The 16,608-nt window shown below is 37.6% G+C and overlaps 1 protein-coding gene and 1 pseudogene across 4 annotated transcripts in view; both read left to right on the forward strand.

Moving 5' to 3' along the window:
• Positions 1 to 857: 857 nt before the first annotated feature.
• The window catches only part of LOC144661416 (uncharacterized), a 59,375-nt gene continuing 43,624 nt past the window's right edge, over positions 858 to 16,608 (forward strand). Inside the window, exons 1-3 of one of the 3 annotated variants that reach the window (XM_078522168.1) lie at positions 858 to 975; positions 8,194 to 8,308; positions 8,534 to 10,194. In XM_078522168.1, coding sequence (XP_078378294.1) covers positions 8,572 to 9,537 — 966 coding nt within the window. In that variant the 5' untranslated portion in view covers positions 858 to 975; positions 8,194 to 8,308; positions 8,534 to 8,571 and the 3' untranslated portion in view covers positions 9,538 to 10,194. Of the gene's footprint in view, positions 976 to 8,193; positions 8,309 to 8,533; positions 10,195 to 16,608 lie in introns of those variants that run through there. The other 2 variants (XM_078522169.1, XM_078522171.1) reach the window with 2 other exon arrangements.
• Positions 889 to 16,608, forward strand: part of LOC144661433 (uncharacterized) — a 47,428-nt pseudogene continuing 31,708 nt past the window's right edge. Inside the window, exon 1 of the transcript XR_013572273.1 lies at positions 889 to 988. The product of XR_013572273.1 is annotated as an uncharacterized LOC144661433 (transcript). The remainder of the gene's footprint in view (positions 989 to 16,608) is intronic.

Raw genomic sequence — 16,608 nt, forward strand, 5'->3', positions numbered from 1 at the left:
TGCTCTTTTTATCTTTTGTTTGAAATGAGCAGGCGTTTCCGTTAAAAAAAGGGTTTTATATTGATTATTTATTTATTTATTTATTTATTTCAAAACAAGGTGATCATAAAGCTCTTCGACATCTTATTAAATAAGTGCTTTTAAAAAATGACTGTACTAAAATTTAACTATTGTTTTGTCTTTTGCAAAATACTATCTACGCACTAAAAAATGTACTGGCATGAGTTGCCTCTTTGATTATCTTGTCAGAGAACAAAAAAATACACTTTTTATGTCGATACTTCTGACTTCTAAGTCCGATTACAATTTAAATTGAACCTAACTTTGCTGTAATTCATGAGAAAGATATATAGCCTGTTCACAGCCCTCTAATTTCTCTTTTTTTCTGTGAGCGCGGGTTAAAAATCGCGAGACAACTACATGTACAGTCCAGCGCTTAACCGGCTTGCGTCCAACCCCTTGGTGCTTCGCCCTCGACCTTGCTTCGCTCGCTTTTCCTCTCGCGTTCTACTCCATCGAAAAACAGAAAGACTGTGAAAAGTCTAAAGATGTGTTCATCATCTATCGAGCTTTTACAAACAAAAATGCACACACAAGCACAGGGCTAGCGGTCCATCCACTGAGTCATGGAGAAACTCACGGTGAGAAAGGCCTTTAGTATGTGGTACGCATCCTGCATACTGCTACGATCAGAAATAATTTTGCGAGTGTACTGTATGTCGTAAATAAAGCAAGATTTTAATCAGAGACAATACATGAATCTATGTATTGCTACGTCATCAGTACTTTCCCACAAGTCCATTCCCAATTCTAGGATTATTTGAGTTACTCGTCGGTGACGAGTACAACTGGGCACTAGAGTGTTAATAATGGCGGCGTCGGCGTTCAACGTCGGCGTAGTTATTTGGAGCAGGGCACAGTTAATTTGGAATCGTTGAAGTTCGTGGCTCAAAGGTTCAACTTCTTTTAGTAAAGGTAAGACGAACTTGTTACCACAAAGTCAAAGGTAGAACTAAACGCAGCTTAATGTCACTGAGGTTGCTGTTTTGATTCACCACGTTCAAATGTATAAATAGTGTATTTGAACCCAGATTTGAACATGGCGTATCAAAACAGTTTGCAGACCTGTAGACTCCGGTGAGCCTGTATAACGCTCCAGTTATAGACTGAATAGCGCTCCGGATGGCTTGTTTACACTTAGCTTTTAACAATAGCATTGGTTACAGGTTATGTAATAATTAAATAGTCTGCAAGTCTGCAACTTACCAGTCTGCATTAATTTAGGCCAAGTGAAAAAAAAAATGTTTCTCGTCCGAAGAGAGATGAGAGCGGACGGGCGCTTTCTTTTGTTATTTGTTATTTTTTATTTTGTTGCATTATTTACCTGTAATGTTCGAATATCAATGTTTTCCCTTCATCGCCAAATTTTCCAGAAGGGAACTTGCAAAAAAATCCTGCAAAGTGATTGACCTTTTCAGTACAGACCTTGCATACCAAGGCTTTAAACTTATGGCCTGTTTTCATATTAAAACACAGACAAATGTCATGTCTTACAGAATTTTCAACTACATATAAGAAAAAATGACCGAAAATAAGGAAAAAATGGTGTTCACTGTTTTTCTATTCATACAGTGTATATTTTAATCAAATCTCATAACAGTATGGAGAAGTCAAGTGAAAATGGAACATGTGTATGACATGTATGAATCATAGGTCATAGGTACTGCGAACTTTGCAGGGCTCAAAGAGAATGTTGGGCTACTACTACAGGGTTCATGCCATTTACTTTCAGTACGCCCTGATGCTTCTCAACTTGTCTATAACTATCGATTATCCTTCAAAGTTTTCTAAGGTTGGATTTGACAAACTAAACGTCTGTAGCACGTCGATGGCATGGCGCAGTTTTTGTTTGGAGGGGCACTTTGGGGGTGGCTCTGACTCGTGTACGTTTTTTTTTTCAATGTTTTTTAGTACAGTACACCGTTTGTTTTGACCTGTCATGTATTGACAGACATAGTTTGAATGAATGTAAAATTATCATCTCTCTATTATTTAATTATTTATGCCATAGAAAATATAGCCAATCAGAATACAGGAAAGCTGTTGTATATTCGATGGTTTTCAACCCAACCTTTCCATCGTGTGCTGCGATTGTATTCTCTAAGAAATTTAGTAAGCTTATTTTCTGTGGCATGGTATAAAATAGTTACACAACACTTTCTCGTGGTATACTATGGAATATCCCATTGTCACTTGTATTTTCTTGGTATTGGTATCAGGGTTCAAAATAGCAGCCGGCTGTCGGTGGTAGCCGGCACTCTGACGACACTTGCCGGCTACTTTTCACCGAAGAAATAGTATATATCATGCCTTGATCGGCCAACTCAAATCAAAGTTGCGGTAATGTTGAAGTAAACATTTCATATCAGGTATGTCATGTATGCAGATGGATTGTGTCCCTTGAAAATGCATAGCTCTCTGACAGCCGGGAAAAAATGAGCCTTGACAAAAAAAGCCGACAAATTCAGGCTAAAAACGAAATTTTATTTTGAACCCTGGGTATACTGAGAAAATACAAGTGACTCATGGGATATTCCATATATACCACTTGAAAGCATTGCATAACTAGTATATTGAAAATGACCTGAAGGAAAACGAAAATTGGTTTGAGTTATCGAGGGTTCAAGTTACCGAGGGTAAAATTACAGTAATTGTATGACGAAAATCCAGGGGAAATCGATTTTGGTTCGAGTTAGCGGGAGGTTCGAGTTAGTGAGGCTTCGAGTTATTGGGAGTCGACTGTAGGTACAAAGTGAAAATGATGGCTGTGGGTTTTTGTTCATTCCAACTTTTCCAATAACAAATAATAAAAAAAAGAGTTGCAGCCCAAATGATGAAGCAGGCGGAGACGAGAAACATTTGTATTTTTTTCCTTGGCCTTAATTTGCTGCACACCGTGTTCTACCACAAGCCAGTATATGTACATGGAAACACCAAACAACTGCAGTTTTGCGGGTTTTTAGAGCTAACAGCCAAAAGAATTTGAAATCCCAGAGACCGAAAAGTTTGTGCCATGATTCCTCTTTTCAACCCCCAAATTAACAGTCAAAAACATAGAGCTCCGCCAATTCATCCACAAAATTGTGTCAAATACCTTAAGATTACTATTGTTGTGGCTACTAATTTTAGGGGTTTTTTTCTGAGCAAGATTTAGCAACTATAAATTCAGTGATTTTAAGAAAATGTTTTAAAAAATAATGATATTGTGTAAACAAGTTTTTAATGAACATGTGGCTAACATGAAAATAAATGTTCAGGGAAAGAACAAACTCACTTGAAATTGAACGAACATTTACATTAACAGAAAGAAGAAAGTTACCGGCATCCATTATTGTAAAGAATTTAACAAGTCGACTGTTGTTTATTTTTTTCCATTTGAGGTGGGAGGGGGGGGGGGAGGGACTTAAATTTTTACAAGTATTAAATTTGACTGAGACAAATTTAAGTGAGTACTAAATTAAGTGATTTTTGCTCAACTCACTAAAAACATTTCAAAACAAGTGAAAGTATTTTTCTTCATATCATAAAGAGTTTGTGACCTGTATGGGAGGCAGAGAGATTCAGTTTGTATCTGGGAGAGTTGGCATAGATACTGTAAGTGTCACCAGTATGCACCAAGAATAGCTACCGTTTACCAATATGTTTTCAAAGAAAGAATAGAGTGTAGTTCAAAATGTACATATACATGTAGATATCTATACGTAAACAGCTGCAGTGCTACCAACCAGTTGCAGTTCTAAACAGGAAAGCTTGACATATTTGTCCTAGACCTAGCAATTTGAAAATTGACAAAAGAAATTTCCTTTCAGCCCCATGTTTAATTATGCATGTACAACTCTGCGAGTCTTGTTTTGTTTGTGATTGTTATCAATGTTGTTACTTGAGGGTCCACTATAAACCTTTAGAGAATTGAGTCAGGTAAAAGTATTTAGCCTTTTTCACATGTTAGTATAATAACCAAAATGTTTTCATGTTCATGCAAAAATCAAAGAGATCCTTTTTATTTACTTTTTTGCTCTTCACTTCACACTCTGGTGTTGCTTCTTTGGAGCTTTGTAACTTTCCCACTTTTGGAATTTGTTTATAACCTTCATATTTTGTCACTACCTTTTTTTTTGGGGGGGGGGGGAGTTGTTACCTTAAGAATTGTATGGTATAATTATTTCCACCAAAATTTGGGTGGGGATTATTATTTGAGAGACATCTACTATTCAAGAGAGTATGGTACCCAGTATAACTGAATGAAAGAATGTTTGGTTCTTGTTTCTGATCCTGGCAAACATGGCTTGCCCTGGGGTGGACCCCTTGGGATCGCTGCTGATACCTACATTTAACCAAATGCATCAGTTAGAGGACCTCACAAGGGCAGGGATAAGATCAGGTGCATTTTTGTGAGCAGGAAAAAGAATCCTCTTTGTGCTTGTAATCTGACAAAGTGAATATATGAAAGATACATGTATGTATGTGCATGGCGGATAAATGATGAAATAAATGTAATGATCCTTGCAGTAAATGTCAAATCCCATTGAAGCCTTGAAATTTTTTTTTAGGCTAAAAAAATTTCAAGGCTTCAATGGGATTTGTCACAGGGACCTCACAGGGAGAATTTGAGTGAGGGGGCTTAAAGTCTAACGCTGAAGCCTGAGCCAACTATGGGAGGGGGGGTCTGGGGGGCATGCTCCCCCGCAAAAACTTGGATTTCAATTTCTTTTAGATACCGGAAAATGCATTTGAAATTAAACATTTGAATATTCAGCGCTTAAACTTCAAGTTTTTGAAAAAGTATTGCTTAAAACAACAAAACCTTGCGAGATAGAGACGTAGCTCCACAAAACATTCGATATTTATGGGTTAGAGACTGTTGTGAGTGTTTTGTTGACAAATACACGCACGCGCTGGCCGCACATTGATTGAGAAATTTTTAATACTGCACGAGGCGTAGCCGAGTGCAGTATTGAAAATTTCGAGTTCATTGTGAGGCCAACAAGTGCGTGTATTTGTCAACAAAACACGAACGGACAGAGTCTAACCCTTTTAATATACAATCTGAGTACACTGCTAGCGATCATTGACGTAACAAACTTCAAACAATAAGCTTGATGTTTAAAAATAAGAAGTGTATGTTTATTCCACTTCTACAAGCCTTGAAGCTGAAGACATTTTCAATAATTTTTGTGCATTATTGTCGGAGTTTGCTGGCGACAGGTAAAGCAAAATCACGTGATCTACTTTAACAAATTGCGCGCATGAATTTTGGACAGTGAACAAAGATTGTATATTAAAACTACTCACTGACCCTTTACTGGAAACTGAGATGTTACCAGAACGAATGAAAACAGAAAAGACAATTTAACTTTCATTGTTACAAAATGAATTACCTTAAGCATGACCTGGAAAACATACTGTATCGTCCTTTAATATACAATGGCGCGCCATTGATTAAAATCGATCACGTGATTTTTCTTTACCTGTCGTCAGCAAACTCCAACAGTGCAGTATTGACAATACTGCACACAAATCGTGCATTATTGAAAATGTCTTCAGCTTCATGGCTTGCAGAAGTGGAAGAAAAAGATATTCCTCAAATTATAAACGATTCAATACCCAAAAATACCAAGAAGAAAACAACCTGGAGTGTTTCCATTTTCAAAGGTAAACTGAAGCTGAACAATTAAATTTTGTATGCGATTGACTTGCTGGCTTGCAAAAGCGATCGAATCGCCTTGAACAAGCTTCTCGCTGACTGTATTTATGAACGACTCCAGCTAAAGAACAATTTAATGGGCCATTTTAAGATTTATATAATTACAACTTATTTTGGAATTCTATATTATTGATCTTAACCTGTATAATTATGTACTTCTCAAATTCTTATTCATTTAAATAGTTGTTTTTCCTATATAGCGCGGGTCCCTTAAACGTAACGAAAGCCATTAAAGTTCAAAGTTCGTTAAATCATGTTTTGCTTGCAGTGTACTCAGAATGTATATTAAAAGGGTTAGGGCCTGTTTACATGGAAGGCGGGTGCCCCGGCTAACCGAGTTACCCAGCTAACCGAGCTACCCTGGGCGAGCCAACTTTTCATACGTTTCTTAAGAAAACGTATTGAAGCCTTTACATGCTAGAAGGGTAACCCGCCTTGCCGGGGCACTCGGTCTACTTGCCCAGGGCACCCTTCTAGGCGGAATAGCTTTTTGCCATGTAAACGGCTATGCCCGAGCTATCCCGGCTTGCCGGGATAAGTTTTCGCGCGTGTTTTTAAACTAAATTTGAAGTTTATGGCATAAAATGTATAAATTCTGGACCCAAACAGTGCTATTTGATCAAAATTAGTTTTATCGGTCGGCTGGAAATATTTCTTTGAGCAACAGCTAATTAATTCGAAATTTTCGTGGGAATGATTATCCTAATTCATGACACAACAAATTTAATTTCAATTTGGCGGCCAAATACGGTTGAATTGCGATTGAATTTCGCCAAAAATGAACGCAGTAAATTTCTGAGAACTTGCACATCAAATTAAAATAGGTTTGAAGACGAAAAGCCTTGATTATTCAGTAAAAAGTCATATTTTTCTTCAATCATTTGGAGCTACATTGTTTTCACACGCCGTGACACGCTTCAATGACGCTGTCTCATCTCGGGTAGAAGGGTTGTGAATTCTGCATGTAAAGGCGGGCTAGGTTTTATCCCTTCTAGCCGGGTAACTCGGTTAGCCGGGGCGCCCTCCCTCCATGTAAACAGGCCCTTAGAGACTGTTAGTTCGTGTTTTGTTTACAAATACACATACTTGCTGACCGCACAATGAACTCGAAATTTTCTTTTTAAGTACTAGTTCACAAAATTATAAATAAATAATAAAATATCACATATTACACAAGATTCTTCTGTTGATATTTAAGCCACTTGATTATACTGCACCTTGTTACATTAGAAACTACATGTAATTGTATTACCAAACGTTCACACATGTTACGATCATCTAGCTAGATGGACGGGATGGGGAGTGCCATGTAGTTATCGCCCTTTTCACGCGTGTTTGGCTTTTTTGCTTTCTAGCCAATAGTTTTGTGCATCATGATTTATAAGAGGCCTGCATGCTTGGGGGAAAACTATGTTTTTTCTGTAATGTTGTCTCCTTGTAGACCAATCTACAACTGGATGAAAACTGCAAATGACACTGTAGCACTGTGTTAGGCCATTTACGTACACATGAAAATTCAAACCTTTTGACTGATGTACCGTAAAATGCCGGTTATAACAACGTTTTCATTTTTTTCAATAGTTTTATTATAAATGAAGTTAGTACAGTATCTGCTAATTGGCGCTAAGTAGTGCTTTTTTCAATGATACATTTGTAAAATAACGGTGATAACCATGGTAAAGGTCAAAACTAGTAGAACACCTTGTTGCCGTTATCCTATGTAGAAATTTAAACTTAAAATTCTCTGCATTTGGAAGCCGTAGTACAAGTGGCCGAAGCATTATAAACAGCTTCCCAAATAATTTAAGGGCAATGTTTCACTTTGCAGTCCCTGCACTCCTTTTTTTGATTTTTCGTGGAAAGTAATTTTTATCTTATGAAGAAGTTTGTAAATTAATTTACTACGTTTTGAGTTTTCTAGCAATTGCGCTGGAATAAGAATTCATTTAAGGCTCTGTTTGATAGAATCTATAAGGCTGTAATAAGCGAGAAAATTAATGCTTACAGAAATTTCTTCTCAAATTTATCAAGGTTTAAAAAGACAGGTTCGGCGTTTATGGAATGTTTGATTCTTGGTATTTCTTTTTATTTCTTTTTTTTTTTTTGCAAAAAAAGATTATCATTTCCAAAGGATTTTTATCCCTTGTCAGGATATAATTATTTTTAGAACCTCTTCGGTGAAAGTGTCAGTTATTTTGGTATTATTTTAAAACTTGACCTTTCTCAAAACAGCATATAAAACGAATTTACCACCCTGCGGTCCCAAAGCATTGTTGTGACGTTAACGTTTTCTAGATAAGATAGCATGGGCTATTTCAAAATTAATAACTCTAAAATTGTCTATTTTGCTTACAAAATGCAATACTTATCGACACCTCCCAACAAAAAGAAAATGTGAAACATTTATTTGGTTGTTTTTTGTTTTCCAGGAGTCATTCGCATTTTTTAGGTTTGGCCGGTTTTCCCCTACGAGTCTTTATTTAACACTCCGCCAATTCACAGTTTAACAGTGCTACAAACCACACAGTGTAAAAAACAATATAAGTGAGTGTTGAACCAGTTTGAATATGAGATTGTTTATCTTCACGCGGATTTTGTTTTTCAAGCATTCCTTTCTAAAATGTAACGAATGATAGGAGTTTTAGATGCAAACTTCAATGGCTTATTTTCTTTTACCTTCTTTTACCTTGGCGACGAAACATTTCAGTATGACATTAAGGTCAGTGTGTCTTGACCAAATTACTAAATACCACTTCCATTACGTTACAGGAAACGAAGTTCTCTCGCAATAAAGTATTTACTATCGCATGATGCGTGGAAAGAAAGCTCAGGGAAAGAGTTCATCTAACCAAATTATCCAAATCCAACAACGAGAAGACCTGCACAATGGAAGGAAGTCTCATACATGCCAACAGTGTGGCAAGTGCTTCAGCCAAGCGGGAACTCTCCAGCGACATAAACGAATACACACAGGAGAGAAGCCATTTACATGCATACAGTGTGGCAAGTGCTTCGGCCGAGCAGAACACCTCCAGCAACATAACCGAAGACACACAGGAGAGAAGCCGTTTACGTGCAGACAGTGTGGGAAAAGTTTCAGTGATCCAACATCTCTCTACCGACATAAGCGAATGCACACAGGAGAGAGGCCGTTCACGTGCAAAGAATGTGGCAAGTGCTTCAGCCAAGCAGAGCATCTCCAGCAACATAAACGAATACACACAGGAGAGAAGCCGTTTACGTGCAAACAGTGTGGCAAGTACTTCACTCAAGCAGGAACTTTCCACCATCATAAAAGAATACACACAGGAGAGAAGCCGTTTTCTTGCAAACAGTGTGGCAAGTACTTCACTCGAGCAGGAACTTTCCACCGACATAAAAGAACACACACAGGAGAAAAGCCTTTTACATGCAGACAGTGTGGCAAGTGTTTCAGTTCAGCAGTAAATCTCCAGCGACACAAACGAATACACACAGGAAAGAAGTCATTTACGTGCGAACAGTGTGGCAAGTGTTACAGCCAAGCAGGAAATTTTCAACGACATAAACTAACGCACACAGGAGACAAGACAAGGGGGAAGCCTGGGCAGTTTGAGGCAAACTGCAGCTCAGTGTCTGTCTCTGAGGGTGACGGTAATTCTCTCACAGATACATCCTCTTTACAGGTTCCCAGATCAACTGACCAGGTTGAAACATACAGCTGTTGGATTTGCCAGGGAGAATTAAGTAGTCGTGCTCTCCTTGTCGAACACTATGATAATCATATGAAATAAATTGATTGCACATTGCGAAACAATTTTCATAGAAAGCAGTAAGTAGCGAGGGCCTTGCTCGGGTGGCATATGTTTCGACAGTCATAACGTTCTGGTAGACGATTTTTTTAAGGTAGTGACATATTGGTCAAACTTTGGTGACGTCGTCAACTTTTAATTTCACTCAACTGAAGCTTCCTAAATAAAATGCAGCAGTACCGTAGGTATTTAATTAAACTTCAAGGTATCTTAAAATTTATGTGCATTGTTTGTGTAATTCAGAACGCACGTTATCGGTGTTACATCACATTACATTGTACAATAATGATTGATTGACTACAAGTATCAGTTTGCAAACATTAACAACAACTCGTGTTTGGTTGTTGAGGATGCTATCTAAAACTTTATAAATAAAACCCAAGAAAGGTAAGGTTTTGCACCTCTAGTCCCGGTTGTTTAAAGGGCTGATCCACCAGATAAATCGCTATCCAGTGGATAAATGTCATACGAAACCTACTTCGCTAGCTATCCACCGGATAGTGATTTACCCGGTGGATAGCGTTAACCACCCTTTGAACAACTTGGGCCTGGCGTGTAGAAGTAGCCTGTAGACGCAATGCTGCGCGCGTTCTTTTACCACCTTAGCAACGCGTGAGAAATCCTTCTGTGGGCAGTAAAAATCACGTTTGTCACTGCGTCATTTCTTCTTAGTATTTAGCGCGTGCAGCATCCATCTACCATGATTGTGTACTTCTACCCATACTACCTTTTGGTCTTGTCGCGGAAGCTTGAATTTTGAACCAACAACATTACTTCTTTTAGCGCCCGGGGATTACTTTCCTAATATGTGACATCCTGCCCGGGGTGGCTCGCGATCGGTATGGAGGGTAACCCTCCTACCAGGGACAACTCTTCTCCATAGACAGTACCCAGTCTTAACAATCTTTTGAATTTCGATTTAAAATATTTGAATAACAATTTGATAATTAAGGACGGTGCCTACTAATAACAAAGTATTTTTGCCCGGCCGATGACTTTGCAAGAAATGTAGATGTTACCAAGAGCTACTAAAATTCGAAAAGAAAACTGGGGGTAGCCACGCAAATTTTCGAGATAATTAGGTTTGAAATCTGGAAAAAAGTGCTGACGTGGCATTTAAAATAAAGTAAAACTAAATACAATTTCCTTGCAAATTCCATTTGAAATTGGCTTTTCATGAACAAAATCAACATTAAATATAACAATCTTTAAAATAACTAACAAATAATGTCTTCGGAACTGCGTGATCCACGTTTTTATTAACAAAATAATTGTGTTTGAGCCATTTTTGACTCTAGCAGCTCTCACTTGCACGGCCTGAAAATTGGCCTAAATTTTTTTTCTCTTAATGAAAAATTAAATATGTGCTCTATAGACTTACCACTTACATTTTATAAAATAAAAAGAAGGGGTCACCACGCGTTTTTAAAAGTTATACCAGTTGTTTTCAGGTTCTATGAAATCGCTTTTGGGGTCTGTTACATTTTTCCTATCCCCTCCCTAGCGAGTTGGATATTTGCATCTCGCGCGTGCACTACGCCATTTGTCACGGTTAGCAGTTTGCGGCTATATTGCGGGTAAAGTTTAGCGCTTAGCGATTTGTTTTTAACTGTTAATGTGAGCCATTTTCAGTGGTTAGCGGTCAATTGTTACTGATATGTTGCTTTTCCGCTGTTCCTGGCTTAGGATATGTCCTTAAACTGGATTTCGTCGCAGAGAAAACTTTCTTGATTTTTAGTCGCGCGCTTGTTCGCGTAGTTGAATTCGTCATTTTGAGCGAGCAAATTAATTAAAAGCGCGCGCGCCCAGTGTGATCAATTCATTGCGTGATGCGCAGAACAAGTGCGCAGTAGCAATAGGAGGCACCGTCCTTAAGTACATGCCAATTAAAAATAAAAAACACACTGCGGTGACAAACATGACAAGACAGCGCATGTCGGAAAAAACTTTGATTTAAGAACTTAACCTTTCGTATGTTACAACATACATCTTCAGAAGTGACCGTTTAAAAGATTACCATAAGATTTAAACGTGAAAGAAAAACTGGTACCTAATCTAAAAATAATGACAATGTTGTTAATTAACAACAAACAGACTTAAAAATCTGCAGAAGAAAAAACAAATATTATGGCTAGTAGAGAAAAAGTTTCTCACTGCCAACGTTTTCATTTAAGGCCGGTTTTAAATCACGAATCAACAATGTCTCCTTTATTTTACAATGAATATCTGATCGTCCTGTTGCTAGAATGTCAAAGTGATCCCATTTGATGTTGTGACCCGTTGATGTGATGTGATCTGCAATGGCTGATGCGTGACAGTTCTTTGATAGTGCTTTAAAATGTTCAGTTTTCCTTTCGTGTAATCGACGCTTTGTTTTTCCAATATAAAAATCATTACAGTCCCAGCAACTTGCCTTGTAAACAACTTTAGACATTTGAGAGCGGCTGAGTCTGTCCTTGTAAAGGAAAAAAGACTTAATACGGAAAAAAGAAAAAGACTTAATATTAATACGGCGACGATTCGTTGTCTTGTCATGTTTGTCACCGCAGTGTGTTTTTTATTTTTATTGAAGTTAAAATGGCCTAAGAATAAGAATGTCTACGACATGCCAATTAGTTTCAAGCCGTTCTTTTTATTGTTCAGTTGTCCTACCAGCGACAACTCTTCTCCATAGACAGTACCTAATTTTTACAGATCTTTTGAAATTTCGATTTAAAATATTGCAATAACAGTTTGATAATTAATTACATGCCAATTAGTTTCAAGCCGATCTTTTTATTGTTCAGTTTTTGGTGTATCACCTCCGATCTGTAGCCACTTATTGTTTCCATTTTTGCTCTTTTTATCACTTATCTACTTAAAAGTGATGTCCTTTTGTTTGAAATGATCAGGCGTTGCCGTTAGTAAAAAGGATTTTATATTGATTATTTTTTTCTTTCAAAACAAGGTGATCATAAAGCTCTCCGACATCTTATTAAATAAGTGCTTAAAAATGACTTTACTAAAATTTAACTAGAGTGATTTCAGTTAACCCGTGAAATAGTTATTACACTTTTAGATACTATTAGACACGAATTTCATTGTTTTCTTTTGTTTCCGTTCGACTATTACGCACAAACTGCTAGATATTGTTTCACGGGTTAAATAAAATCACTCTATTGTTTTGTCTTTTGCAAAATACTATCTACGCACTAAAATATGTACTGGCATGAGTTGCCTCTTTGATTACCTTCTAAGAGAACAAAAAAAAATACACTTTTTATGTCGAAAATTACAATTCCGATTACAATTTAAATCAAACCTAACTTAACTGTAATTCATAAGAAAGATACATAGCCTGTTTACAACCCTCCATTTTCTCTTAATTTTCTGAGAACGTGGGTAACTACATTTACCGACCAGCGCTTAACTCTTGCCCCCACCCCCTCGTACTTCGCTCGCTGTTCGGTCTAAAGACGTGTTCGTCATCTATCGAGCTTTTACAAACAAAAATGTGAGTCCCAGGCGGGATTCGAACCCATGACCTCCCAAGCACAGGGCGAGCGGTCCATCCACTGAGCTACGGAGAAACTCAAAGTTAAAAGGCCTTTAGCAAGTTCATATGTGACACGCGTCCTGCATTCTGCTTCGATCAGAAATAATGTTGCGAGTGTACTGTATGTCGTTATTAATAAATAAATAAAGATTTCAATCATGGCACTACAGTCAACACTCTCTAAGACGGACACCGTCGGGACCGGCCCCAACTGTCCGTCTTAGAGAGGTGTCCGCCTTATAGAGAGTCGAGGTAACGTGACACCAGAAATTTTTAGACGATAAAGCTACACGGCTATGCACAACGAATACACGTCTGTTTTGAGTCGCTTACGTTAGCAAAACCTATTAAGTGGAACAAAAATAATATCAGAAATTCGACTTGTTTGTTAACAACAAATGGTAATACTGTAAGTAGAAAACTAAATCTTTGGTGCCCATTTATCTAAGCAAAGAAGTAATAAGTTTTAGCGGATTGATTTTGGTACGTTTGGTATTCTAAAGGCGCAGACCTACTATTCTTTATGTCGATAACATGTTTTGAAGTATTGTTCACTACAAAATAAATATTTGTGCGTGTCCGTTGCCGGTTTTAAAGTGTCCGTTGTCCGTGTTAGAGAGGTGTCCGTCTTACAGAGAGTTTTCTTACAGTAAAATGACTGAAAAACGGCAGGGACCATAACCATGGAGGTGTCCGTCTTATAGAGGTGTCCGTTAAGAGAGAGTTGACTGTACATGAATCTCTGTATTGCTACGTCATCAGTACGTTTTCCACAAGTCCATTCCCGATTTTATGATTACTCGAATTACTCGTCGGTGACGAGTAAAACTGGGCACTAGAGTGTCGATAATGGCGGCTTCGGCAGCGTTGTTTGGAGCAGGGCACAGTTAATATTTATTTGGAATCGTTGAAGTTCGTGGCTCAAAGGTTCAACTTCTTTTAGCGAAGGTAAGGCGAGCTTAGTACCACAAAGTCAAAGGTAGAACTTATCTGCAGAGTAACACGCAGCTAAATGTCACGGAGGTTGCTGTTTTGATTCACCACGTTCAAATGTGATAGTGTCAAACGTCTCAGGCAGGTTTTCTTTCCATTTCGCCGTTTTTTTTTTGTTCAAATTGAAGTGTTATTACGAGCAAGGATAGATAAAAATAGTTGCCGAGTGAAAGCATAATCCCATTCCCTCAGGTAAACCAGTGTTTTTACTTTTTAAATGTTTCGCATGCGAACCAAAGGTGCTTTGACAAATGGCGCCGACAAGTCCGCATATCGCTATTTTCAAACACGTAGAACTTTTTAGTAAAGCTCCAAAAACCTTAGTAAACCCTTAGGATACCGGTTATGTATCGAACTTTGAACTGTCAAAATTAAAACCTTATCTTTGGAGTACTTTTCTTATTTTCTGCATATTTCTGTCGTTTGACCGCAGTGGAAATTTGAACCCCGGATTTGAACATGGCGTATCAAAACAGTTTGCAGACCTGTAGACTCCGGTGAGCCTGTATAACACTCCAGTTATAGACTGAATAGCGCTCCGGATGGTTTGTTTACTTTAAGCTTTTAACAATAGCATTGGTTACAGGTTATGTAATAATTTAATAGTCTGCAAGTCTGCAACTTACCAGTCTGCATTTAATTTAGGCCAAGTGAAAAAAAAAATGTTTCTCGTCCGGAGAGAGATGAGAGTGGATGGGCACTTTCTTTTGTTATTTATTATTTTGTTGCATTATTTACCTGTAATGTTTGAATATCAATGTTTCCCCTTCATTGCCAAATTTTCCAGAAGCGAACTTTCAAAAAAATCCTGCAAAGTGATTGACCTATTCAGTACAGACCTTGCATACCAAGGCTTTAAAATTATGGCCTGATTTCATATAAAAACACAGACAAATGTCATGTCTTACAGAATTTTCAACTACATATAAGAACAAATGACCGGAAATAAGGAAAAAATGGTGTTTACTGTTTTTCTATTCGTACAGTGTACATTTTAATCAAATCTCATAACAGTATGGAGAAGTCGAGTGAAAATGGAACATATGTATGACATATATGAATCATTATGTAACGTAATGTGAAACAACAAAGCAAAGCAGCCGGAGAAGTCCAGGTACTGCGAACTTTGCAGGGTTCAAAGAGAATGTCGGGCTACTGCTACAGAGTTCATGCGATTTACTTTCAGTACACTATGACGCTTCTCAACTTATCTATAACTATTGATTATCCTTGAAAGGTTGGATTTGAAAGAAACGGTATCAATCTTCACCAGCAAACTAAGCATCTGTAGCACCTCCATGGCATGGCACAGTTTTTGTTTGGAGGGGCTCTGACTCGTGTACGTTTTAAGTTCAATGTTGTTTACTACAGTACACCGTTTGTTTTGACCTGTCATGTATTGACAGACATGGTTCGAATTATTGAGGGTAAAATTATATAGAAAATGACCTGAAGGGAAACAAAAATTGGTTCGAGTTAGCGAGAGGTTCGAGTTAACGAGGGTTTGAGTTATCAGGAGTCGACTGTAGGTACAAAGTGAAAATGATGCCTGTGGGTTTTTGTTCATTCCAACTTTTCCAATAACAAATAATAATAAAAAGAGATGCAGCCCCAAAAGATGAATCAGGTGGGGACGAGAAACATTTGTATTTTTTCCTTGACCTTAATTTGTTGCACACCGCGTTCTACCACTAGCCAGGATATGTACATGGAAACACCAAACAGCTGCAGTTTTGCAGGTTTTCAGAGCTAACAGCCAAAAGGATTTGAAATCTGGAAGACTGAAAAAGTTTGTACCATGATTCCTCTTCTCGACCCCCAAAACAGACTAAAACATAGAGCTCCAGCGATTCATCCACAAAAATGTATTAAATACCTTAAGATTAATGCAATGTTAGCAGGTACTAATTTTAGGATCTTTTTCTGAGCAAGATTTAGCGACTATATAATTCAGTGATTTTCAGAAAATGTTAAAAAATAATGATATTCTGTAGATAAATTTTTAAGAACATATGCATTGTAGCTAACATGAAAATAAATGTTCAGGAAACAAACCCACTTGAAATTGAGCAAAAAATTTACATTACCACAAAGAACAAAGTTACCGACATCCATTCTGTAAAGAATTTTACAAGGCAACTGTTGTTTATTTTTTTTCCTTTTGAGGTGGGAGGGGGGGGGGGGGGGGACTTAAATTTTACAAGTATTAAATTTGACCGAGACAAATTTAAACTTGTGAGTACTAAATTAAGTGATTTTTGCTCAACTCACTAAAATGAGTAGCCACTAAAAATAGTAACCATAAGATTGTTTAAAACTTATTTTCAAAATCAGCCAAAACAGGAAAGAGTTTGTGACCTGTATGGGAGGTAGGGAGATTCAGTCTGTATCTGGGAGAGTTGGCATAGATAAGTGTTACCAGTATGCACCAAGAATAGCTACGGTTTACACGCTATGTTTTCAAAGAAAGAATATGGTGTAGCTCAAAATGTACATATAGATATCTATATGTAAACAGCTGCAGT

Source organism: Oculina patagonica, chromosome 7 (assembly GCF_052425735.1).
Source record: "Oculina patagonica isolate OP01 chromosome 7, crgOcupat, whole genome shotgun sequence".
Lineage (NCBI taxonomy): Eukaryota > Metazoa > Cnidaria > Anthozoa > Scleractinia > Oculinidae > Oculina > Oculina patagonica.